This window comes from Centruroides vittatus, unplaced genomic scaffold (assembly GCF_030686945.1).
Source record: "Centruroides vittatus isolate TY-2023 unplaced genomic scaffold, ASM3068694v2 contig_1506, whole genome shotgun sequence".
Classification (NCBI taxonomy): Eukaryota; Metazoa; Arthropoda; class Arachnida; order Scorpiones; family Buthidae; genus Centruroides; species Centruroides vittatus.
In genome coordinates, this window is record NW_027120931.1 from 516,629 (window position 1) to 544,456 (window position 27,828).

General features: G+C 29.9%; 2 protein-coding genes across 3 annotated transcripts in view; one reads left to right on the forward strand and one right to left on the reverse strand.

Annotated features, from left to right (window-relative positions):
- LOC136968677 (glutamic acid-rich protein-like) overlaps positions 1-4,352 on the reverse strand; it is an 82,241-nt gene extending 77,889 nt beyond the window's left edge. For both annotated transcript variants that reach the window (XM_067262681.1, XM_067262680.1), the window contains exon 1: positions 4,209-4,352. The gene's annotated coding sequence lies outside the window, so the exon portion shown is untranslated. The remainder of the gene's footprint in view (positions 1-4,208) is intronic.
- Positions 4,353-4,555: 203 nt separating this feature from the next.
- LOC136968681 (suppressor APC domain-containing protein 2) lies at positions 4,556-25,155 on the forward strand. The gene is made up of 6 exons (XM_067262686.1): positions 4,556-5,521; positions 10,837-10,943; positions 16,748-16,894; positions 18,994-19,095; positions 21,873-21,992; positions 24,412-25,155. The coding sequence occupies exons 1-6, from the start codon at positions 4,708-4,710 to the stop codon at positions 24,532-24,534; spliced, it is 1,413 nt and encodes a 470-aa protein (XP_067118787.1). The 5' UTR covers positions 4,556-4,707; the 3' UTR covers positions 24,535-25,155.
- Positions 25,156-27,828: the final 2,673 nt, after the last annotated feature.

Below are 27,828 nucleotides of genomic sequence, written 5' to 3' on the forward strand. Positions count from 1 at the left end.
TTCCTTGCCATGTATCTAATAATAGACAGATGTCATCGTCTCTCCAAACATTTATTTTATTTCTTTGCCGATAGCCTGACACGTGTTCTGTAGCCATCTTATATTTTCTCACGCACGTAGGATTGTGGGATCTCTCTTATGACTGGATCTAGTTTCAAGAACTCTCTTGAGTCAATCGCAATTGAACCTCGTTTCAGTCGAGATTGAAACGGTCGAGGGTGTTCGTACCAAGGCATAGTTGCCGACCTTGGTCACAATCTAGATTGAAATGTTCGGTGCGAACGGGGTATTATATCATGGCTAGCGATTTAGACTGTAATTGTGATATTGAAAATTTACTTAAAAAAAGTTTTGGCTCAAGACCATATAATGAAAAAGAAAACATTATTAAAAGAGAAAGACCAATGCCTAAATTAAATATAAATACTTCAACAAAAAAATTTGTTCGACATTTTCACGATAAAATTTATCAAGACGTAAAATGGCTTTGTGCATGCATAAAAATGCAAAAATTGTTTTGTTGGCCTTGCCTATTATTTTCAAATAAATTAGTGTGTGGCTTTGACGATTTAAATAATTTGAGTAAAGCTAGAAAAAGACACGAAAATCGTAAATGTCACATCGATTCTTTCGTAAAATTGAAGCAATTTGGAAATCAAAATAGAATAGAATTTAACATTAGTAAACAATATAAAATTAATATTGAAAATTATAACAAGATAGTTATGGCTAATAGATATATTGTATCTAAATTAATAGATATTACATGTTTTTTATCAAAGCAAGAATTGGCATTTAGAGGGCATAAGGAATGCATTGAATCTAATAACAGAGGTAATTATATTGAACTTGTTTATTTATTAAGTACGTCAGATAATCAATTAAAAATGCATTTAGAGAAGTCTACGGTTTTTACTGGCTTATCGAACAAATGAATACGAATGGACCCTAGAGTCTAGGGTAGGCAACCTTTTTTATAACATGGGCCAGAATAAATTTTATGTTTTTTCTGCAGACTGTAGTAGTTAATTGATGCCTTCTTGTGACTTGTAATTTTTTTTAGTCTGCAAATATGAAATAAATAAATAAAAAGTTAATTACTACATTTATTTTTCTTATTGTTTTGAAAATTACAAAGAATTGGAAAAATAACTATTAATTAGTTATTTTTCCAATTTAATAATCTATTAAAGATCTCGCAAGCAGATAGAAACTTTTTGCGGGCCGGTGGTTGCCCACCGTTGCCTAGACAATCACTGACGCGCAATTAACTGATTGCCCCTGGAAGTCGGCTTCTTACAGAAACACAGCTTCCCTGTCATCAAATGTCACGGCATGCCACTGATTTATGAACTAAGTAACTAATAAAAATCAATATAGTGCCTTGTCTGCTTTGTATTTAATTGAGTAGATGATGTAATTTTTCAAACATTTTTTTTTCAATAAATGAGTTATTAAAAATTACTTTAGCCACCACAAAGCTGTTAAGATCATAAATTATGTCATAAATTCAAGAAAACCAAATATCTTCCTACAATTTAAAGTGGTTGGCAAATCACCTTTATAACACAATCTTTAAACTTTCACCAAATAAACACTGTAGTCTTAACCTTAAAACTCTTTCTTTTTCATTACTACTGTAGTAAAATTCTTGTCAAATAAATAAATAGCTAAAGAAAAGTTTATAGTTTCTTGGTACCTTAAGCTTAATTCCAACAATAAGACAGAAGTTTAATAACATTATGACAATAAATGGTGATTGACAACTTAACCAGATTAGTATTCTCTAACAGATAATGAATATTGTTCTGCTTTTTACAACCTACCCTCCTCCCCTATTTCTATTTTTAGCCAGTCTATTCAGGCCTACAGTCAAAATTCTTCCTCTGAAAGAGTATTTGAACTGATTCTTTGTTTTAGTTTTAAAATATTATTTTGGATGTAATTAATTATTTCATAATATTGAAGGCAAGATTTTGTGTGGGACTAAGGTAAGTTATGGATGACAGCATCTGTTATTTAGAGGTAAATATTATAGATGTCCTATTTGAAGGGTCTGGGAATTGTAAAAATGTCTGTTAAGTAGAGGTGTCAACTATTCAGGTATGTCCATTAATAAAGGTTTCACTATATCTGTTAATACAAATTCAAATTAAAAAAGTACAATTGTTTTTTAAAAAGCAGGATGTCCAAGGTTTCAGTAAAGAAAACTTCAGACCCTGGTGCTTACAAAAAAGTCCTCAGACACAAGAAAAATATTTTTCCAATAGATGTAAATTCTGCTAATCATGTGATTCGTGTAATTTACTGATTTTCAATAGTAATTATGTATCATAATCATATCATATATATTACAAAAAAAAATCAATCAAATTTAATTATATAATGCTTAGAATCCAGAATTATTTTCTTTAATGTAGTAAAAAATGTCCTAGATGCAAAGCATTGTTACATAATTAAATTAATTTACCAAATTTTAATTATTAATACTAAAAATTTACAATTGCAATCATATAATAAAATTATTAAAAAAATAGATACTCTACATCTCTACTTTTTCATTAAACTTTGACAGAAAGGAATTAAAACTTATGCAATCTCCTGAAAGAATAACCAAGGTCATAGACTGGTAGCAGTTAAATTGATCAAATCTTTTAGGATGTTCCGTGATTGAGAAATTTAAACATTAATTAATTTGTTACTTTATTTTATTAGTATTTTAAAATTTTACAATTTGGGATAATTTATAAGATACTTTTATATGAAAAAGTATTTGATCTGATTATTGCAAGCTAACTTTTCAAAAAAAAAGAAAAAATTAAACAATTCCTAGTAATGAATATATTTTTTCACTGAATAAATGTTAAGACACAGCTTCAATACAGCAAAATTATAAAAAAAATATATCCAAATATTTTTGGGTCTGTAGACCCATCTTTAAAGGATTACAATCTGTAAATAAAACATCTCAATACCTACATTATCTGGTTATAAAGTATATTTTCTTATTTGTAAAAGTTATATTAACTATTATTACAATATTAGAGAAACTAAGTCTTTATTACTATCAGTGAAATTCTCAAAGTTATAAATACAGTGATACCTCGGTTTTCGTCGATAATCTGTCCGAAAACAATCAGCGAAATCCAAAACCGACAGAAACCGAGGCAATCACTTCCATACAAATCAATGTAAATCCAATTAATTTGTTCTAGAAACTCCAAAATACATACCAAAAACACATTTTATACAGAATAAATATTGTGTTTAATACTAAAAACAATAAGAAATTAATAAAAATGAATATAAAAAACTAATGTAAGGAATAAATGAACATTTAACATAGCATTTGAAGGGCTGCTAGCTCTAGAAACTTTCTTTGGTCCCAAGACCTAGCTAAAAGGAAAGGAAATCAATGGAATCGTTTAGCTAGACGCACGGGGTAATGCTCAACGAGAAACAATGCCACACTAAGCAGGATTTCTTCTTTTTTACAAAATTAGCAGTGAGGTCACGTGGGCGTGCCGACAAAATCCAAGGCAATAGACGATAACTAAGTTATTACTGTACGTATTTCATTAATTATTTCACATAAATCCATCTATATGTCAGTGATTATGAAAGTGGTCTAAGTCATATATTTTTCTATTTGGAGATATGACTTTGTACAAATAAAACAAAAAATAATACTTACTCTTGCAAAATAGTCTTTCTTTGTGTAATTGTAAAATTTTATGAATAGTTTATGAAATAAATTCAAACTTTTCCTACTTTTCACTTAGACCACTTTGATAATAATCTGAATCTGCATATATCTGAAATGAAATAATTTTAATAATATTCTTGCTTAGTGAAATCACCATTTTTATTGAAGAATGAGAAATTGGGTCCTGTATCACCTCCTGGGTCTCTATTTTATTATATATAATTCAAATTTAACTTAAGTTAATCAAGATAGATTTTCTACATGTAAATTTTATGTTAAAAGATATAATCCAATGATTTTTTGGTTACTAAAGGGTCAAGCTATCATTCTTTAACTCTTTCTTATCAATAAATGCCGCGAATTTATTGTATTTATGAAAGAAAGCGTCCATATAACGAACTAAAGGTACTACAATTAATATATAATGACTCATTTCGTTTCATTGATTTTTAAAGAAATTTCCTTCTTAATAAATATAAAGAAAATATCTATCGATACGTACCAATTTATATGTTATAAATACTTCAAACGGTCGAAATAATCGAATTTAAAGTATATTTTAATATAAACTATACAAGAAAACAGTATATTTTTACGACCCACACAACGTGAATTTGACGACTAAAAATGGTCGCCTTTTTCATAATCTCGATACCGCGTCTTTTATTAAATAAACCAATCAAATTTAATTTCACATTAATTTTCGAATAAACAACCAAAGAGACGTCAGAAAACAAAATTTTTCTATTCTCGAACTCAAATCGAAGATTGATAACCAATAGCGTTGCCGTATACGGCTTTAAACGTGAACTAATCAAACGTCGGATAACTCGCGAGGTTTTATTTTATTTTTTTTTGACGTAAGCATACGTTTGACGTATGCACGCGACTTTCGAAAAATATGTGGATATTTTGCTCAAATTAATTTATCGACGAGTTAAATTAGTATAAATTTAATAATGTCGTTTGAAAATTCTGATTGAGTAATTGACATTTATTACATGTTACACGTGCGAAACATGATGTCTAATGTCCGTCAACAACGTTCTACTACTTTGGATGGTTTACCTAAACAGTTTGTCTCGTCGATGAGGACACTTTTTGATATTATGGACGATAAGAAAACTGGTTATGTAAAGTTTAGTGAAATTGAACGTCGGTGGCACGAAAATGGTTCAAAGGGTTTGCCTAGTGGTGTGCTCGAAAGTCTAAGGAAAGTCACTCCCACTAATGGTATGTTAAGCTTTGAACGTTTCTGTGCCGGCCTAAAAATATGTCTCCTTCGTCACCGTGCTAATCAGTTTAACGAAGACAAACAGAAAGTCTCCAGACTAACGAAAATGGCGAACAGACCGGCATCCGTACCGTTACCGGAGAAGGGTAACGAATGCTCCAAAATGAAAATACCAAATATGCAGAAGCGCCCCGGTAGTGCCACCGACATAAACGAACCCGCTCTTAGAACCAGGAGTCGTCATAATCACGTCAACACTGCCACCGTACGACCCAACAACGTGCTGTCTCAGCAGAGAGCGTTGAGTATGCCGCAGTTACAGGACGGTCGCGTTTCTAACGATAATCCTTCCCACGGTTACAAGACCGAATCGAAAGTCAGTTTGCCGACCGCGAACGTTCACGTCGGTTATGACCGCGTGGGAATTATGACCGCGTTGGAAAACTGGAGATTGGGTATTATTAAAAACAGCGATCAGGTGAACGACGGAAAAAATCCCGAAATTGGCGAAAGGAATTTGAATACTAGGAATATTACCATCAGAGGAAATCATAATGAAAATAATCCTGTTGGGGAAGAAGGTAATTTTATAATTTAGTTGATCCGAAATGAAGTTGCATGAGAAAAATTGGTCTTGAGCTTATTCTTATTTTTAGGTATATATATATGCACAGAATATAAAGTCATTCTTTTTTGATTCTTCTTTCTTAATATGTATAAATCTTTTATTATTTATTACAAAACAGATACAGGTATACCTCGGGTTACGTCGTTTCAAGTTAGGTCGTTCTCGATTATACGTCGTATTTAGTGGTCTTTAAGAGCTCAATATTGGCATTTTCCAGGTAGTTCCAATATCTACCGTTTGGCGTCATCGTCAGCGCTAATCGATATTGGTAAATTTAACATAAATTAGTTATTTTCTACCATCACAAAATAATTTTAATAACTGTATTTGTTATTTAACCATACAAAACCATCTTATTTTATAATGTCTTAGAGCAAACCACATTCACAAATAAAGAGTCCGCGATGTACTGTAAACATTGCCAAATTGTAAACATGTACATTTTTACATGTACCAGTACATACATGTATTCATAAATTTAGATTACGGATATACCTTGCCTTATGTCAATAATTAGTTCCAGGAGAGGCGACGTAAGTTGAATTTACTTGTGTAGTTACGACGTAAGTCGAAACTACGGTGGAAAACACCAATAATGAGCAATTAAAAACCGCTAAATAAGACGATAACACAGAAATACAGATGTTTTCATGTTACATTCTCTAGGATTTATGATTATATTAACATTTACTGTAAATGTACATATTTTAATATGATTTTATGTGTTTTTAACGCTTTTCTGGTGATATTGCTACTTCAATATTTGTTGCGGACGGATGTAAAGTCGAATAAAATGACTTAAACTTGATTTTTATTTTTCCATATACTTTTTTGACAAACGACGTATAATTGAGAACGATGTAACTTGAGGTATACCTGTACTTTTTTCTGTACTATATTAAAAACTAAAATTTATTTGTTTGTAAGCTTAAAATAGATTCTTATTAACCATATATTATTAAAAATGCACTTATAAATAAAATACAGAACTGGGAATGGTTATTTGTGGTTTAGGAAGCAATGGTTATTTGTGGTCCCTCTCCTGGAACCAATTACCGACGTAAGGTGAGGTATACCTGTAATTGGTAATGTCTAAAAGACAAAAAAACCACCACAACAATGTAGGAGAATGACGAGATAAAAATTATAAAAAGTAAACAGTAAACTAAAATACATAAAAGGCTTTTTTACACATGTTTATGCTTATAAACATCTAGACAAGGTTTATAATGGACAATCTGTAGAAAAAGTCATTTGAGATATATTTACCCTTAATAAAGTGTATGAAAGCATGAAGAACTGCATTAAAGGTTAAAAGTCAGTGGCGTAGCGTAGTGGGGGCGGCAGGGGCGGCACTTTTAGGAGGCGGCAAAATTTCACAATAAATACACAATACACACTACACCTGTACAATACACAATAATGTTGATTGTTCTTTGCCGAAAAGTTCTTTAGAATTACTGTATATTTTAGTCTTTTGAATTGAGATACCTAAATAAGGGGGCGGCGAAATTTTCCTCTGCCCCGGGCGGCTGACACCCACGCTACGCCACTGTTAAAAGTACACAGACTAATAAATTATAAATTAAAATTCTATTGAAATAAACAGTCTGGTAACATACTGGAGAGACCTAAGTATGTACAATCTCAAGAGAATGGTAAATGATGGGTTTGTGAGACTGTTTAAAAGTTGTAATCTCAGGTGTCTCAGAATTAACTTTATTAATGAGAGAGTTAAACACCGAGTACCAAATGGGGAGATGACAACAACACTGGAAATTAGAGAATAACATGGGAATGAAGGGTCATTTTGGAAGAGGCGGTCTGACAATTTCTCAGCAATATTGCTCTTCACACGGCCAATCTGTAAATAATTTTGTGTACATGATACTTGAATGTTAATTTATTGTCAAAGAGACACCAAGATTTTTAACGGAGTTTGACGACAGGCAGATTATCATTGTTAATTCCTGAAAATAAAATTGGAGTTGGTTCTAATTAGGACAAAATACATATTAATAGGTACAGTTTTATTAATTTTATTGCTGAGATTAAGATTTTTTACATTATTTATGAAAACATTGAAGTCCCATTGTAAGGTAAACAGATTGTTATTTATGATATTGATGCAGACCATTGTTAAAGAAATGGGTTTAGTGCTAGGAAGTTGTTATACGGTTCAGATTGAAGCAGTTTAATATAGTCAGTAATTTATGAAGGATAATAGAATCGAAGGTCTGTGTCAAATTGAATTAAACAATGTACAGTACATGGAAAGTTTATTTTTGATAATGCTTACTATAAACATGCTGCGTATCAAATAGGTTAGTGACAGAAGAGTGACGCAAAAGGCTCAGTATTTTATTAGTGATCGGAAAGTAAATCTGACGGTATATACAGATTAAAATAGTATCAGCATGGTGGAGGATATATAGATGGGGATGAAAAGCATTGTGTTCTTTCTTGAGGCTAAGTTGCAACACAGAGGAACACCATTGAGTATGAATAAATCTATTCTTGAGGACGATGGGGAAAAATATGCAGAAAAATGGTAGCAGCTATAGATTTTATTCTTTCAAAAACACTAATGGAATAGAATCTTGGCTACAGCATTTCTGAGCTTATGAAAATCTGCAGTATACTATTTTTGTTTGTTCAGGTTTATTTTTTTATTATTTTAATAATTATTTAATAAATTTTAATTTATTTCTAATTATTAAATATATCATTAGATGGTTGGCCTAACTGCCTACCTATAACCAAATTGCCTTATATCTAATCATTAAATTAACCTTGTTACAGTTCAATGAATAATCTGGCAATTAATTTGGCATTAGTAATTAAATTGGGTTGGTGATGATTATGGATATATTTTGTAACAAATACCAGTTTAGCATACTTATAGATAACTAGTAAGGGAGGATAAACACAAATTAACATAAAGTTAACATTAGACTAATAAAACTGAAAAATTTAAATGAAATATCGTTCATAAAAATTGCAGGATTTATTCTTATGTTAAATGCTTCTAAATTTTTAAATATTCTCTTTTTTTTTCCTCTCAAGAAGAAAAACTTTTTAGCATTATAACTTGAATAATAAAATACAAAAGAGAATAACAAGTTTTACAAATGTGTAAAGATGAATTAAGATCATTTATTAAACATATCTAAATTGCCAGATTATTTTTGGACTAATTTAATTAATTATAAAAATTTGGCTTGAAGATAAATGGTTGTGCTTAAAACATTCTATCTAAAGATTTTATTTTTATTTTTATTTTAAATAAAGATGGGTGAAAACTCAGGACTACTCATGGGTATTGCCTGAGTGTGAAAATGAAGAAAAGTTGAGTAAAGACGAAGGGGAAAGAAAGGGGATAGGAAAGTGGGTGAAAAGGGAAGGTTACATGGGCACCTTGCCGATTTTATAAAAAAAAACATAAATTATGTACATGCGGCACTGGGCCGTTTGAACAAATCCTAAAAATACACAAAATATAACTCTACAAATTTATGCCTGCAGTAAATATGATACAGATATTTACTGTCATTTGCAGTCATAGATCACACAGCACTTACATACAAGCAAGGATAAACGACTGCTTGCTGTTACACATTGCAGATACACTCTAAGAGAAACAATAATAAATTGTACATACAGTGTTGTATACAAAAGAAAACAAGGCACCGCTTAACTCTGACTAGGAGTTATTGAAAATGAACAGTACACGATACAATTATAATGTGTGCACGAAGGTTGAAGCACAAAACAGTACTTAAAACACAACGAAAGTTGAAGCAGTTCTTTCATGTGAAGCTTGGCTCCAATGCTCTTGTTTCTGTAATGAATGTAGTAAGTTCCTTAAATAGTTCACCATTAGATACTAAGCACCTTCTATCTAAAGATTAGAGGCTGTCCATAAATTAGGTCCACGTTTTCCTTAAAATTTTTACTCTCCCTCCCTCTCTTGTTAGCCCACCAGTGACCGAGTGGTTCCATTCCCCGAACACTGGGAGTTTGGTCGTGGGGTCGTACCTCGCCAGGACGGCTGGCCACGTGGAGTTTTCTGGGGTTTCTCCACATCTGTAATGCTTGGATAGGGGCTGGTTACTCTTAAAAAAGGCATCCCCCTAGGCAGATCACCCAACTGTTGCTGCCGTAACTTAACTAAACAAATAAACAAACCCTCCCTCCTCTTTGGTGTGATGTCATTTATAGACAGCCCCTTAGTAGTAATGAATTTAAGATTTTTAGTGATTTGAAAAATTTTGGAAAAAAAAAATTGGTCTATTGCAAGATTAAAACCTAAAATTATTGTATATCTGACAGACGTATAACCAATTACATTATCCGGATTCATTTTTCATTTTTACTTCTACACATATACAATAGAATCTATATTTTATAATCATAGATATTGTTATCAGTCATCTAATATTGTTTTGTGACATGCTAATTCTGATAACTTAAAAATACACTTATGAAACTACATTTATTAAGTTATAATTAGTATTTTGGTTCTAGTTTTTGCTTAAAAATGTCTAATTTACCTAAAAATGACGTCTTTTCACACTTAGTCACAACAAGTTTCTGTTATGCACAGTTATCGGTTATCTTTATCAATCTTAACCAGTGCTTTAAACTCTGTTTTAATTGTCTTTTGTTTGCAGTATAATAGTTTAAATTGCTGGCATTCGTTACTTATATACTAAATGAATTACTATTAATTAATAATAAATATTATAATCAATAAATCTTTAAAGTTATGCAGTTTTTAATTTTTAAAATTTTTTTTAATGCAACAATAAATACAACCAGAATTACCGTTAATTGTAATCTTATTTATTTACTCGACTTAATCTTATCAGTCAGTTATTATCAGTATACGTGTGTCACAAAGTGATTTAAATAAGTGAATTTCATTGTATATATAACACATTTATAAGCAGAGTTGTGCAAACAACCAAGCAAAGTAAAAAATATCCTTTACTTAGACACAATTTCATCCATATACAACAGACATCGTCAGATTTGATTAAAAGAATATAATATTAAAATATTAAGATGAAAGCTGGAACAGAGAAAAAATCCTCAGCTTAAAATTCTAGAACAATATGGATTTGGTTCTAATAAAGGGAGTTATAGTGATTTGGTATCAAATGACATTAGATTGGGATTTGGTATTTTAATTACATAAAAATAAGGATATTAAGTAATATATTTTTTTTAATATGTAAAGTTGTTTCTATGTTTTGAATTTGTTAGGTAATGGAAATAAAGTACAAGAAACAGGTCCATCAGCAAGAAGAACACTTCATCGACGTAGAGAACCCAGACGGCACACTTTAGCAAATGGAATCGATTATAATATGGTAGGATGATATTTCTTCTGTCAAATTCAAATAATAATTGTAGTTTAATGCACAACTTTTTTATTCTTATAAGAGTAAAAAAGTACTTTGATAAGTTATGTAAAATTGCAATGAATACTGTGCTTTGATACCAGAATTTCATTAATCAAGACTATGTTTCTAGACTTTTATGGTTATCCTATTTTATTGATAGATAATAACATAAACCTACTGCTGGAAATCAAAAAGGTGTAATTCCTTATCTAATTGTCTTACATCTAATTTGACTTAAGAATATTTGAATCGGACAATAAAACAACGATATAATGTATCAATAAATCTCATGGTCAGTCCAGCAATATGACATCTAGACGCTTCAAACATTTTCAGCTTATCCCAGAGGCTTTTTTTAATAACAAGAGAGTTCTAAAACAGAATGCTTTACGAAACATGGAATACGCACGTTAAAATTTGATTGTGTCAAATTCAAAATTTAAAAGCATATACATTGTCGGAAGTATGAATGTTTATTCAATGCTTGTTGCCTAACAGAGAAGCATCACAGCGGGCTTGCCATGCCCTGAAAACATTTTTCTTTGTAATTGATGCAGTTACACTTCAAAGTTGTCTTAAAAATTTATAGGGTGTCCATATCTATGATATGTTATGATCCTATGGCCAGTGGCGTAGCAAACATAACACATATAGTTTGTCTTGGAGACCATTTTGGCACCCCTCTGTGAGTGGTGCCTGGTGCAAGATACACCCCTTGTCTCCCCTCACTACGCCAATGCCTATGGCTCCCATTAAACATGTGGAGAAAACCCAGAAAACTCCACACAGCCGACCTGTTGGTCAGGTGGGAAAATAACCAACTGCATTTTGTTGTTCGATACTTTTCTCTCTCCACTGAGTGCAGTGGAAAGAGAAAAGCATCAAACAACAATATGCAGTAAAATTTTACGTGAAATTGAGAAAGATTGCAACTGAAACTTATAACAGAACATCATACACAGTTTTTAATGTGTCATATGCTCAAGTTTGTTTTTTTCCATAAAATGTTTCAGAAGGGTGAGAATTGGTGGAATATGGACATTCTTCAGTCTTGAAGAATGGCAATTAATTTGATTTGTGATGTTTATTATATTTATGAACAGGAAAATTTAGAGTGAAAATCTCAACACGAAGAAGCTATGCATAAAAATGATGCCGAAAAATTTGATTGATGAACATGAAGTGGTAACAGAAATGCTGGAATGCCTTGATATTGAACCAGATTTCCTGAAGAGAGTGATAACTGATGATTAGAACTGGTTCTTTGAGTACAACCCTGATATGAAATGCAAAAGTGAAGAATGACACGCTCCAAATTCAGTGAGGCAGAAGGTGGCTCAAATGAACAAATTAAAAACAATGGTTGTTATTTTTTTATGCTCATAGAATTATTCATAAATAATTTGTACCACCTGAAAAAACTGTGAATCAAACTATTCACAAATAAGTTCTAAAACAGCTTTGAAAACAAGTGTTAGGAGTATGTCACAAATTTCCAAAAACTGCATTCTGCATCGCTATAAAACACCATCACATTCCTTGCTATTGGTTCATGAAATTTTGGCCTCCATATTGATTCCTATACTTCCCCAACTTCCATATTTTTCCCAGTGACTTTTTTCTTATTCTCCAATGTAAAATCTAAAAGTCATCATTTTGAAACCATTTAGAACATCCAAAAGCCTGTAAACAATGCTGCATAACAGCTGAATGAAAATGACTTCCAAGGATCCTATGAGGTATAAAAAAAGACCGAACAAGTTTATTACATCAGGAGAAACTTACTTCAAAGGGGATTAGCATCGAAATGTGAAAATTTTGAATAATTGACATGTACTAAAAATTAATGTCATTACTTTTCAATCAGATCTCATATGTGCTGTATTAAAATCTCTTTTTAATAAACAATATTTTGTCATTGTTGCAAATTAGAGAAATTGAAAATAATGTAAATTTAAATGAACCAGAACTGGAACCTGAACCACACCTTTAAAGAGTTTTTTCTTTCGACAAATGATTTTTGGCTTACTCGATGGACCCGAGGAAGGCTTATCGAGTGAGCCGAAAACATTTGTCAAAAGAGAAAACTATGCCGGAAGTATTTAAAGCTGTGTTTGTGAATTAAAAATGATGTAAATAATATCTATGAATCAATAAATATAAAGAGAATTGATTGTTTTAAACATTAATGGAATGCTGATTAACAAAAAAAGACCTTAATCTTAATTAAAATTATAATTGAACTTGTAGTATTCATTTTACATAAATATAATTAAAAACAGTTTTATAATTGATGCAGTCTGTACCAAAGTTTTAAAATTTAATCCACTGTTTTTAAAAGAAATTTTATACAAGTTAATAACTTTATTCAACTAGTTTGAAAGTACTCTTGTTACAAAAATAGGAATAATTTCCAAAGTATGGAAAGTAATATGATCATATATACAGAAATAGTAATACAGTGGTGCCTCATATAACGTACTTAATCCGTTCCCGGTGCACGTCCGTTAAGTGAAACGTCCGTTATACGAAACGCATTTTTCCGTAGAAATACATGTTAAAACATCTAATTCGTTCCGCAGCATAAAATAACCGCACTGTATCATAAAAAAATGAACATGAGATGCGTTTTTTTATTCTTCCGCGTAACGCCGCGCGAGCGACATCCGTTTAAAAATTCCTGCGGAACGCGTTCCTAAATTCCTGTGGGAGTGCACGCCGTCGAACGGCAAAAACGGCCGCTTGTAGCAGTAGTTTACAGTGGAAAGCAACATGGCGTCCTCCATGGCTCAGATAGTTTCGTTTCCGGGTCCATTATGTGGTTTTATGAATGAGAATTTAGAAATTGTAAAAGCGCGAGTTAGCGCACGCGGTGATGTAAGTGTCTTTACGAATTTTTTTCGGGGCTATTTTGAATGTTCTTTCAACAAATAATTCATTTTATGATTAAATTTTACAATTGAGACCCTTCTTTTGCCTTTTAAAGCTCATATTTTAGAATTATACATTCCTCCATCACGATACTATTGATAGTGCAGGCGCCGCCATTTTTCTTTCTTTCACCGTCGTTCCTAAATGCCTACAAACAGCAGCACACTCCCGTAGTAGCGGAGACGCAGAGCGACTGCTATTAAAGAACGCACCCATGGAGCAGTCACCAATTATGCCGGAAAGTCCGTTGTTCGCAGCCAGTCTGTTGCTCGAGTCACATAACGGCCAAACAGAAAGTCCGTTGTTCGCAGCGTCCGTTATTCGAGGCGTACGTTATACGAGGCACCACTGTATATGAATATAGTAATGTGTATAAAGAATCGAAGCACACCGGAGTAATATACAAATAATCCTTTGAAAAAACCTTTAACCGATGTGAAAACTAAAGTCATGACTTTAGTTTTCAAATCTGGCTTGCATGTGATTTCCATTGGATTTCGAAGTTCGCTATTTGAAATTTTGTTCCAAAAATGGCTAGTCTTCATTATAACGGATCGTTACAAACAAAACGTAGCTTGAAGAAGGACCCAGGAGGGATCCAAAAATGTTAGCTTGGACAATTAATCGTACTTCACGCTGGTTAAAGGTTTTTTCGAAGGATTATTTGTATAGTAATGTGTCTAACATGCTCCTTGGATCTAATAAATTATCATGCAGATCTTTAATTACTGCAAAAATCTGGATGTAATGCTTACAATTAACTCAAAAAACATTTAAATTCAGTAACAAAATAATTTAATAACTGAACTAACGTTTTCAATCTTGTTTAAAGATCCTTGGGAACAGAAAATAACTGTAACAAGTAATATAAAAAAAAATTTTTTAAAGTCAATTCCTACTTAGGTCAACAAAGAAAAATTTTATTTTAGTTACTTTTTATTAAATAATTAAAATTAATATAAATATGTATATACATATGACAGAATCACAATATTAAGTGGCAAAATAGAAAGAGAAATCGAAATTGAACCCAGAGCATAAAATTTCTTCAATTTTATTTTTTGAAAAAAATCCTTCATTCTAATCACTAGGCCACAACTGCTAACTCACTCTCGAAAATCATTTGTATAAAACGTCTACTTAAACCAAAAATTTATCGATTTTCGCAAGAATTGAACTCGCATTCTTCACCTTCACGTGAAAAATACTGAAATCCTTGCATTTTACCGATTGAGCTACTGCCTGTTGATTTCAATTTTCATTACAAACCGCTAAAACTCTATTTAAAGTATTAATAATTAGGTTAATGTTATCCGTGGTATTGAAGATGGCGATGGGAAAAATTTTTTCCCTAGATACTAGACGGTGACGGAGAAATTTATTAATTTGCATAATGCGACAGATAGTACGGGTACGCCCCCTAACGTTTAGATCACTTGGTATTCTACTTCGAGATTATCCATTGTTAATCTTCATTCATTCATTCATTCATTCATTTTAAGTTTATTAGGTACCAATTTTAGTACGTAGCCCAGTTCTGCTTTGGGCACTACCGGGAATGAAGACAGATAAATTTACAGGTATACAGATATATATATTTTTACATACATAAATGAAAGAATTGAGAGTGAAGTAACAGTTAACCGCGCGACAAACTTTGCTCGTGTCGGTAAAACTGTATCAACAAACAGGAGTAAGAAAACCCAGCTAGCTGTAGAAGCATGCCTTCGCTCTTACAGTGCCAGCGCGTAGGGACAGCACAAAAGGACAGAACACTCGCGGTACTCCTAGAGGAAAGTGAGGTTATGTGTGATTTGGCTAATCTTTCTAGTCTGGTTGTTGAAAGCCTGGAAAATTTCTCGTGTCCTCCAGAAGTCAGCCGGGTCGCAGGGCCACCCCACCCCCTGCTCCCGAAGTAAGAGTTGTAACTCAAGTCTGTGCTGATCCAATATCACGAAGTCATTTAGGTAGTGTAGAGCACCATTCCCAACATTGCAAGTCGGGCACAGTGGTGATGTGCCATGGGCAAACCTGACCAGATATGCAGCATACCTTCTGTGATTTGTGAATACTTGAGAATTATAGTAGTTGGAGGTGTACCAACTATTTTGCAGGAATGTCTCAAGGTTAGGAATAAAGGTGTGAGTTATATGATCTTCATGTTGGTCCCAGCTTTGCTGCCAGAGAGTAAGAGTCTCTTTATGCAGAAAGTTGCGGAGTGTGCATTCACTCAGTTTGCAATACGAAATGGAGAGGGATTCTCATTGTTAATCTGTTTCCAGATTATCACTCCAGAATCTGATTCGAGATTACTGGAAACACGGCCATCTCGAACGTAGGGGAAAAAATTTCCCCATCGCCGTCTAGTATCTAGGGAAAAAATTCCCCGTTGCCATCTTCAATACCACAGGTAATATTAACCAATAATTAAATTTAATTAATGAATTAATATTTGAAAAAACTGTATTAACATCAAGTGTCATCCACTACAAGTTTAAAAAAATATATTTGAACTTGAGTGGATGAATAAAAAGTATTTTATTAATGATTGAAAATTTGAACAAGATATATATATATATATATATATAGGGAGAGTGTGAACTAATAGTAAGAATTTAATAAAAATACAAACAATCAAACAGTTTGAATTGTATTACATATTACTTGCAAAGGGTTGAATATACAATTTGGTTAATATTGGTTATTGGTATATTGATTTTATTTAACATAAAATTAATGTTTGTAAATCTTATATAACAATGCTTTTAATAGAAATATGATAAAAATATTTTAAAATTCTCTCCTGTAAATATATTTAATTTATAATTTTGATATTTTAGCTAAAAAGAATGAAACAGTTAGAACAAGAAAGAGATGTTTTGCTTCAAGGCTTAGAAGCTGTGGAAAGAGCTCGAGATTGGTATTTTCACCAAATTAGTGTTGTGAAAGATAAAATGCAATATATAGGAAAAAGTGGACTTCATTCGGTAATAATCTTAACTGCTGCTATTACTAACTATTAATAATTAACATTAGAACTGTTTATTAAATTTAAATTATATTTTCAAATTGTCAAACATGTGAATGTGGAAGTGAAAGGAAGGGTAAATGTGATCTTTACAGAATGTTTGACTGCTGTGTTTGCTGTATTTATGCAGTTATGTAATTAATTACATTAACATCTTTATTCCTTTTTAATTAATATGCAGTATATAATTTATGTACTAAAATTAGGACACTAAACTAAATTCTTAATATTATATTATTATTACAGTAATATGTAAATTTTATGTGTAATTGACACTCTATAATCTAAAGGAAGTTAATATACAGGGTGATTCAAAAGGTCTTAGGCAAACTTTAAAGGTAGGTCAGGAATACAAAATCAAACCATTTTTATCTAGGAATGTATAGCATGAATATGCAAGGAGTTCTCCACAGTACCATTTCTACAAGATGGATTGGCCACTCAGATCGTCCAACTTGTCCTCTGTTGATTTCTTCCTCACGGGTTACCCAAAGGCCTTATCTAAGAGACTCCTCTGGCCTTTGATGCTGACCTTGTCACAAGAGTTGTGGCAGCTGCATGTGTTTACAACAGGGCTGGTATTTTTTAACACAGTCACCAATCCACGTACTGACACTTCAAAACATATATTGCTGCTAGTGGAAAGAACTTTGAGCACCTCTTCTGAACTTGTAAACATACTGTATGTCTAATAAACATGTTTTACATCTTATGTATATTCTTTTCTGCATGATTCTACCTGTACTTCTAGCACCTCCGGGTGGTATTTGTGGCTATATATTTCTAGCTAAAAATGGTTTGCTTTTGAATTCTTGACCTACTTTTAAAGTTTGTCTAAGAGCTTATGAATCAATCTGTATTAAAGGTCCAAAAACCTTCAATAATTATTTTCCAAATAATTGTTATGTAGCGTTTTAATGATGTTCTTATATATTAGTATATCTCATTTTAGCATTTAGTTGATCTTGATAAGTTTTAGGGAGTCTGGATTTATTTATGATTAAATATTTTTTAGAGATATTTTATCTCATTTCAGACTATCATTACTATAAGTAATAAGAAGAATCTTTTTCTGAAAAAAGCTGTTGTTTATTATCACCTTAAATAGCAACCTTTGAATTTGTTAATAAAAAATGCACTAGCCCAAGTTGCTGTTTAACTAATTTTTTTAACTTGAACTATATATCTGTAAGAGAATTTTGTGTTTAAATTTTTTACATAAATTACATTTTTCAATAAAAAGACTTTATTGTTCAATTTCATTTTTTATTAGTTTTGTATTACTTTCACCATTAAGTTTTATAAATATAAAACTAATTATTTTGTTTTTATCCTTTTTAAAAATAAGATTTTATTATAATTATCTGATTAAAATATGATTACCGTATATCTCGGCAGATAAGACGATAGTTGAACCATAAAAAATGGCCTCAAAAATCTGGGATCGTCTTATAGGACACACACAAAAATATTAGATTGAAATTTATATAAATTAAAACCATTATAAAAAGATAGACAAACCATAATCATTTACTAGAAGAGAGTAGGGTATGTGCACAAAATAGAATAGCCCATGTGACGTTTTTGTAAATAGTCAAGGTCATTACCCGAATGCCCGAATTAGTGCGGATGTTTGCAAAAATTGCCAGATTCAAGAAAATAAAATTTGCTTATTTAAAAAATTACAAATAGGACATACTTCCGTATACACTATACAGTATTATTATTCAGATAATGATTGCCGATCTAAACTAAATTCATAGGCCGTTGATAGTTTGGGGGTCGTCTTATAGGACAGATATATGCTAAAACTATAAAACTTTGACGAAAATTTATACATTGTCTTATCTGAAGGTCGTCTTATTTGCCGAGATATACGGTAATCATTAGAAAAGTATAAAGCTAAAATCACTAAGCTACTACCAATTTCATCGACGATGACTCAGTATGAAGCTGAAAAATATTCCTTAGTGTTGTCAGAATCAAGTAGTTTAGTGTGTATTCATTTGTTTTCGAGTAATGTTATTACATACTAATAGATTTTTTCAAAAATTTTAGGAATATTCAAGTGATATGCACCAAGAACGATTAAATTTTCAAGCTGCTAGAGTGTATGAAGTCAATCAACATCTTGCTGCCTTGATGGATAGTTCAGAAAAGGTATATTGTTTTTTTTACTTTTATAAAATTTTATAACAATCAGTTTTTAATTTTATTGCCATTTTTACTTACATTTAGAATCTTTGTATAATCTATGTAGAATCTTTGATAAAAAAATAAATAAAAAGAGAAGACTTAACCAGAGGTTAAAACATTTTGCATCAAGCCACTTTAACAGGAATAATAGAATCAAACATCACCCAACAATCGCCTAAATATTCAGACTAAAATTCTGTTAATTTTAAATAATTAATACAAAGTAATTTGCTACTAGAGGTAGACGTTAGGCACCATACTCTTAATTAATTACTTTGTATTAATTATTTAAAATTAGCAGAATTATAGCTCTATTATTTAGGCGATTGTTTCGTGATGTTTCTATATACTTATGGAGCTTTGCAATGTTTGTTATACTAATAGAATCAAAGATCTTATGATACTTTTAGTGATTTATTTTCCTTTTAAAGATTATTATGCTTTTGTACAAAATTTGGGGTTACAATTCAACATTTTGGTTTACATTAATCTAATTAATACTTGTATTTTAAATAATCTGGTAATGAATAATTTACAATAATAACTATATGTACAATTATAATATAAAATAGTAAAATGAAGAGAGAGCTATTCAAAAAATTCCTAACATTTTCAAATCATTGAAAATATTTTTATTTTTGAACAGTAATTTTATAAACGATAACATTAATATAATTTTTCTTTTACACTAACTCTTTGAATGACTAATTCAGTGGTCACCTTTCTTGTAAATTATTTTAAATATACCGAAAGCCGAAAGTTGGTTAACCGAAAGCTTTCCAGTCGGACTGTGTCATGCCGAATTGAACGTTTTGATACTAGATTAACTTCTAAAGTATAATTTTTTTTGTTTTTGTATTTTTCAATACAGTAATACCCTGAACTTACACGATAGGTGGGACCGAGTGATAACCGAGTAAGTCGAATTCGCGTAAGTCGGGGTATAATACTTGCATATAAATACATGCAAATTATTTTTAATTAGGGCCGGAGACTAAAGAAAACAAATTTAGAAAAAAAAATATTTAATAAAATCTTAGATAACATTGTTTCCTTCTCAGCGATAATACCATGACGTTTACGAATGATGCTTGAATTTAAAGATTGAGCATTTTTCACAGCTTAGAGAATTTTTTATTTACCTTTTATAATTGTTCTGACTGTAGATTCTGGTAGATAAAGCTTCTTTGCCAATTCACAAATTTTCATTTTTGTATCGAAGTCATTAATAATGTTAACTTTACATTCCAAAGATAAAGTTTTTCTTTCCTCTTTTGATGCAGAAGAATCAGTTATACTTTGTTTGGATGACGTAGTAGAGTCTCTCAAGTCTCCGTAGATATAACAGACACAGAAATAAATAACACAAAATAAATTGTAGCTATACATCAATTCCGTGCGACACATCTGAACATGTAAGCTGAACAATAGTGTGGGGGGAATGAGTAATCAAGAGTTGCTTGGCGCTCAAACAGAAGACAAATTGTCGAGATTTGAAAATCGTGTAACTCTGGGTTCGCGTAAGTTGAGGTATTACTGTATATTTATTTTGTTTGTACAAAATAGAGAAATAATTTTTAACGATACAATAGCCTCGATTATTATTATAAAAATTTTTGTTAGGCTTAAAATCAACGAAAATTCAACACGAAGCGACACGCAACAGAGAAAAATTTCAACATCGGATAGGTTAATATATTTTTTTGTACATAATCAATTATCCAAACAACCCCAGTTCCCAATTGATTCAGACAAACGATACTCTACTGTATTTAGAATAAATATGCTTTATAGTGCTAATCAGCAACCACTTCCAGAATATATAAAAAAATTCATTTCTATATCTATATTTGTCTCATTGTCAAAGTATTATTAGAATCATCCCTTGACTGATGTTTCTAATAATTAGATAGATTGCCAAATTATGTTTCTGAAGAAATATAGTTATTCATGTATACTTAAAATACATATAAATTTTCAGATCAGTAAATATTGCATAAAATTAATATAAAATTAATTTGATATTGATTACTTATCAAAATAGTTCTTCATGTTAATCAATTTATATGAATACTAAATGCTTCACCTCAATGCTTAAAACGATATTTAAAATAATGAAGAGCAAATTAAAAAATAGACAGGTGACACTTAGAAAATTATACATTGTGATGTTTTATGAGGCATTGAGAAATAATTTTGATATGTCATAGGACCTAAAATACTTAATAAAAGTATATAAAAATATATCTTAACAAATACCAAATAGAACAATAAGGTATTGAACACATTTAAATATAAAATTTGAAGTGGTTTGAATCATGTATTGTACAGTACATATTCATTGGTATGATGTTACCAATGTTAAATGTTTGCTTAACATTATTCTGTTGGATATTCGTAAAGATATATCTGATAATGCTCATTAGAAATGGGCAAAAACATTTGAAACATTAAATAATTTTATTCCTTTAACTGGTTTTGGGTACATGTGTGTGTGTTTTTCATTATATACAATCAGTTTTTGAAGAAGTAAATAATATTTTAAATTTATATATAATTTAAGATAAAATTTAAAAATTTTAAAATATTAAAAATTGAAGATTAAATATAAATAAAAATGTGATTTTATAATAAGTCTTGTAGCAAACTTCTTATTTGAAATTATATTTTTTTATTAATATTAATGTTATAATAAATAATCTATGATTATAATTTAAAAATGAAATTTTAATATTTTTTAGGGTTTTCTTCTTCATATGAATCTTGCTGTTAGACCTCCTGTAATGTATAATAAATTGCAGCAAGATTCAGCGCAAACAATTATTCAACGTCTCCGAGAGCAAAATCAGATGCTAACAGAAGTAAGTTTTAGTTATAAATTTCATTCTTGTCATTATCTATATTTATTTTTAAATATTTTAAAATTAAGAAAAATATAGTAATTCTAAAACTTTATATGAATTTTTTTCCCTATTATTGTATTATTTTTTATGTTTATAAAGTAATACATTATCAAGATTTGATCAAATTTGTTGTTTAATATTAGAAATTTGTGAGATAAAAATAGTAAATAACTAACTATTTTTATTCAACTGATACTGCATGAGTTATATTAGCTGATTCAATTAACACAAAACACAAAATTATTAAAGAAAGTTCAAAAGAAGTTTATTTATATTCAAAAAGAAAAATTTGGTTTTAATAAAGTATAGCGCATATATTTAGATGTTCTACTGTTTCATCTGTATAAGCATAAAAGCAATAGTTAGGAGAATTAGCTATTATCGCATTTGAGAAATATGGTGATATATTAATTTGAATGATCTAATTTTATGTGAAATAATTGCAGTGATATGGGGAAATAAGGACTCCTTTATTAATTATTAACTCAACACTAACTCGGATACATAATTATTATTTTGTTGTAGTATGTTACATTTAATAATTAGTGTATTCTATATAATTAATAATAATAGCAGTATAAATATACTAAAATAATAGAGCTAAAACTTGCTAAAAAGTAATAAATAATTATTTCATAATCGATGTTAAACATAAAAATTATGTGAATTGTTTAGAATATTATTTATCTAAATCTACGTACATAGATAATTTTACTAATTTATTGAAAGTGTTTTAAAGGCGTGTTTAAATTTTATTACAGTACTAGTATTTTATTTTGTATTAGGACTTTTGAATGATTATACATTAATCACGATCAATCTTATGACTAAAAAATTAATCTTGAGTCGGTCTTGTTTTTAATCGTAAATTTTAATTTACAGATAATCCTGATATACAAAGAAAACTAAGCACTAAATAGAAATTTCATTAGAAACTTTAAACGTGCTTTTTATCAAGCACAAATCCAATGAGATAGACAGTCTTTCACATGACACAAAACTTGTGGAAATTTTTTAACATAAGCCATTCAACAGTTGGATGAAATATGCCATCTGTCAATTTAGTGAATACGCTTGCCACTCAACGTTAGGCTCAGATTTATAATATTCAGTTGCCAGGTCCACATTAAATTCTGCTGTTTCAAGCTTATTAAATGAAAATCAAAAGTAAATTTGATTTTTTTTCCTTAGAATCTCATTACGTGTAAGGTAGCTATTTAAATTTGAGCAGATAAAATGCTTAAGTTTATTTTCGATAGTTGATCACATATTTTTCTTGTTGTTATTCATGAAAGTTTAAAATATAAAGAATAAAAAAAATATAATAAGAATGATCTCTTCATATTTATACTGTATTTTAAGTTTAAACATCAATCATCTTTTGATAATGATGTACAGTCAAACCTGTTTTTATGCGGTCTTTTCTTGTGCGATTTTTTTATGCGAGTTTTTATTTGTGCGGTTTTTTTGGGTGCGATTTTTTATTTGTGCGGTATAGTTGGCGACTAGTCTCATGCATTTTGTCATGTCTCACATTGACTTATTATAGCTAAATAAACTTATTATAGCATAAATGAACTTATTATAGTAATATTATTGCATGAATATGCGAAAAATGAAATAATTTATTTTTTAAGTCAACAAAACACCACCTGGACAAAAATATGTTAAACAGACGATAGACGAGACGATGCAGTCAAGTGCTGACATCTGTTGTCAATAAATTCTACGTCTGTTTTAATTACATTAATTAAACCTTCAAAGTGCTTTCACATTCCTGGACCATTAAGATAAGATTCATTTCAAAGTGTAAATGTACTGTATTATTTTTTCTATTTAGATATAAAATTTTAGGATTTTTATTTTATGTTTAGACATAATCCCTGAAAATGAATAAGAGCAAAAACAAAGCGAAGAGGAAGGTAATTTCCTTAGAGACTAAGACTACGATTTTAAAACGAGTTATTTTCTATGTGAGACCTTTTTTATGCGGTCCCTATCCACCGCATAAAAACAGGTTTGACTGTATACTGTACAATAATGACAGTACGAATGACTAGTTGTGTAAGAGAAGTCAAAAGTATAAGTATAGTACGTATTTGATGTTATTATTATTAACAGTACATACAAAAAGATATGAAAATCAGATGCAGATTTGATTTTACAATTAAAAATTTAGGTCGTAGGAAAAATTCAAACATTAATCATATTAACACAATTAATTGACAGCTCTATTTTATATGCATTGTTTTATATTCAATAGATCAATAAGCATTCTTTCATGCTATTTTGACTTTTGATAATTAAATATTTACTTATAATGATAGTGGATTTTCTAAAATATTAAATTACATATCTGTTTTTATTTTATTATTAGGAAGTTGGAAAGAAAAGCGAGTTGATAACACAATTAGAAAGAGAAAAATGTTTGTTAATTCGTGAATTGTTTCAAGCACGTTCGCAATATCACAGAGATCCTGAAGATATCACATTGATGTAGTAAATAATAAGTATTAACATCCATTTTATAGTAGATAAATTGATGTATTGATAAGAAAAATTAATCATAATTGTTAAATTTATATTTATTAAGTTATTTTTACAATGATGATAGTGATACAATAAATGTATATAATTTGATACAATGTAATGAAAGTTTTAATTACTTTATATTTTTATAATGAAAATAGTTAATATTTTTAGCAAAAATATCAATTGTTATCCAATCACTTTGAATAACTTTATAAAATGGTTGATGTTACTGATATAGGGGCTTAAAATAGTGTAATATAAGCATTAACTCCCACTTTAGAGCATTTTTAATATGTATTTTGATAGTTTTTTGTAAATTATCCAACTTCTGATTTAACAAAAAACATTTTCTAAATGCATCTATTGTTTAAAATAATAGAAATATTATATAATATATGTTTAGATGTACAGTAGAGTTCTGATTTGTCCAGCCTTTCATGTTATATGGTTACAAATAATTATTTTTATTTTTTGTTAAGAATGTTTTTCAAACATAAAAAATTTTAAAGTAATTTTTTTTAATAAAAATAATTGATCATAAGTCTAAATTGTTAGATTCTCAGGCTATATTAAAATTTAAGCTTAATTAAATTACAAATTTGGTCTAACCACCTATCTTTAGGCTAAATTCTGTAATTTAATTAAAAATAGGCATAAATGTAGTCCAAAAATTTAGTAGTTTTGATTTACGGGTTAGCAAATATTTTAAGAATTAACTGTATTTAAGATTAGTTTCTTTATTATAAATCTTTAACTTTTTAAAAATTTAATAACTAATTTAATTCTATATTGCCTTAGGCTTTATTTTAAAAACATTGAAATAAAAAAAAATACTATCTAAAGCTGAAACTGAATGAGCTTTATTTCATTATTTGAGTCCTAACTTACAATTTTCTTCCAAATAAAACTTACATATTACATAGGATGTATATTGCCCAGATTTTTTTATCTGGTCCACTACTGTTCCCATTTTGACCAGATAATCAAGATTCTACTATATTATAATTAGAATGTTTTATGCATTTTAATATAACAAGTTTTACTAGAATATAAAGAGAGTAGTGGAAGCATTGCCGTTTATGTAGAATAGAGGAATGTTTACAATACAGTGAATAAATTAAGCATTTAAATTTTATTGAATCAAATTACAGTGCATGCTCACTAATTCCAAACTAATTATTGTATATCAGTTGTCCAGATTATTGAAAATTTCAGGTTTGTTAGGTTAAATATATAAAGGAAAAAGTCAAAAATGAAACCAAAAGTATGAAACCAAATGAAACCAAAATATACTGTTTAAAGGTAAAACATGTTTTCATTTTCTACTTATAAGTGTTGTGTTGAGGTATTAGTCTCAACAGAGCATTTACATTTACTATTAGGGAATGGTTTTCATTTTTTTTAAATCTATTATTTCATTAATTAAAGACTAGAAATCTTATAAAAACGTAAATATAATTTTTCAAGAAGTTTCTATTATTCTACTTAACATATGATACTGCATATTTTACTGTTATTAATTTACTCATAATTAAACATAATTCAAAATGATATATGATTTACCATTAGTTTGGTACATATAATAAAAATAAACAAACAAAATTGGTTCAGATGAAGCAGAGACCAGTTTGCACAGTTTGTATTAGATAGAGTGCATTATGCTTTTAGAATAGAATGCGGGAAATAAAATTTATAAAAATTTATTTTGTCCATATACAGGGTGTTTCGAAACTTAAGGGGAAAAAATTTAACGGGTGATAGAAAACATCCAAACAGGCAATTTTCACCATACAATGCACGGACGGAGAGCAAGCGGTGAACTGCTAGGAGGTATCCGTTACTGTCATGTGAAAGAACAAAACACCAAACAGATAGAGGAAGTACTAAATAATTTTATTGACAGCATGTGTGGCAAAATTACAGAAACTTCTCAAAAGAGCGACCGCCTGCGGAAATGCAGGCGATTTTTCAGTCTGGTACATGTCTTCTTAAGAAACACTGCCTGTACAGTCTTTCGGCTTCCAGAGCATTCCCATTTGCAAGACCATACATAAAATGCATGTCCACCTTTTCCTGATTACTGTACGTCGCCATGACTTCTGAAATCCACAGTAGAAATGACGATGTGTAAGAAAACGTATGCTTTATGCTTTCCATAACAGCACCATCTAGCGGTTCACCGTTGCTCTTCGCCCATGCATTGTATGGTGAAAATTGCTTGTTCAGATGTTTTCTATCACTCCTTAAATTTTTGCCCATGAGTTTTGAAACACCCTGTATGTGATAGTAAATAATGCTAAAGTCATCAGATTATTAATTTTAAAAAAGTGAAATCAAGAAGTTGGAGAATCCTATCAACAGTCCGTAACAAAATTTACTTAAAATTAATGCATATTTAGTGCCAAATTCATCAAATTTTGCAATGAAGTAAAAAAAGTTCTTGTTGTTTCCTAATTCCATGAAATGTTTTGAAAAATTAATGATGTAAATAATCTGTTTATATATATAAACTGATAAATTAATATTACCTGAATATTTTTGAAGTGTTTGAGATTTAATGTTTTTATCAGATATTTTTAGAATGAAATATAGAAAATAGTATTATAAATTTAAAATTATTTGATATTAAATCCTTGTGAATATGTTGTAAATATATACTAGTATTTTACTAACAATTTCATAATAAAATTGATATTTATTACTATATAAAACTTTCCGAAAAATTACTTTACTGTGGAGTGATGAAAAAATGCTCAGTGATATACCTAATGTGTAATAAACAACAAATTTTAAAATTTTATTAAGCAGTGACTTTACAGATTGGTTTCCAAAAAATAAGATTTTATATGTGATCATTATGCTTGCTTTCAATAACAACTGTAATTTTAAATTGCCCAACAATAAGTTTAACTTTTCTTATAAACTTTATATACACTATATATAAGAAAACACTAGACCAGGGATAAGCAGTTTGTCAAGTGAGAAGAGCCAAATTGTCACGGAAACAAGATACCAAAAGTACCAGAGAGCCACATCGAGGCTTAACTGCTTGGCCGATCGCTGACCAACTGTGTAGAAGGATGCCCCCTAGTGCGCGTTACAATCATTCCGTGACAATAATAAATTCCTATTACAAATATACTGAATTATTTATATTATTATTGGATATTGGCCAAATGAATAATAACAATTTATACTGTTAATGTAAATAATAATTTATATTGTTAATTTAAATGTGCGAAATACAACACACGACAGGGGC

Excerpts from the sequence above, each read along its gene's own strand:
- LOC136968681 (XM_067262686.1), top strand. The coding sequence starts at position 4,708 with ATGTTACACGTGCGAAACATGATGTCTAATGTCCGTCAACAACGTTCT. Across the intron at positions 10,944-16,747 it reads ATGGAATCGATTATAATATG|CTAAAAAGAATGAAACAGTT; the intron begins GTAGGATGATAT and ends TTGATATTTTAG. Across the intron at positions 19,096-21,872 it reads TGATGGATAGTTCAGAAAAG|GGTTTTCTTCTTCATATGAA; the intron begins GTATATTGTTTT and ends AATATTTTTTAG.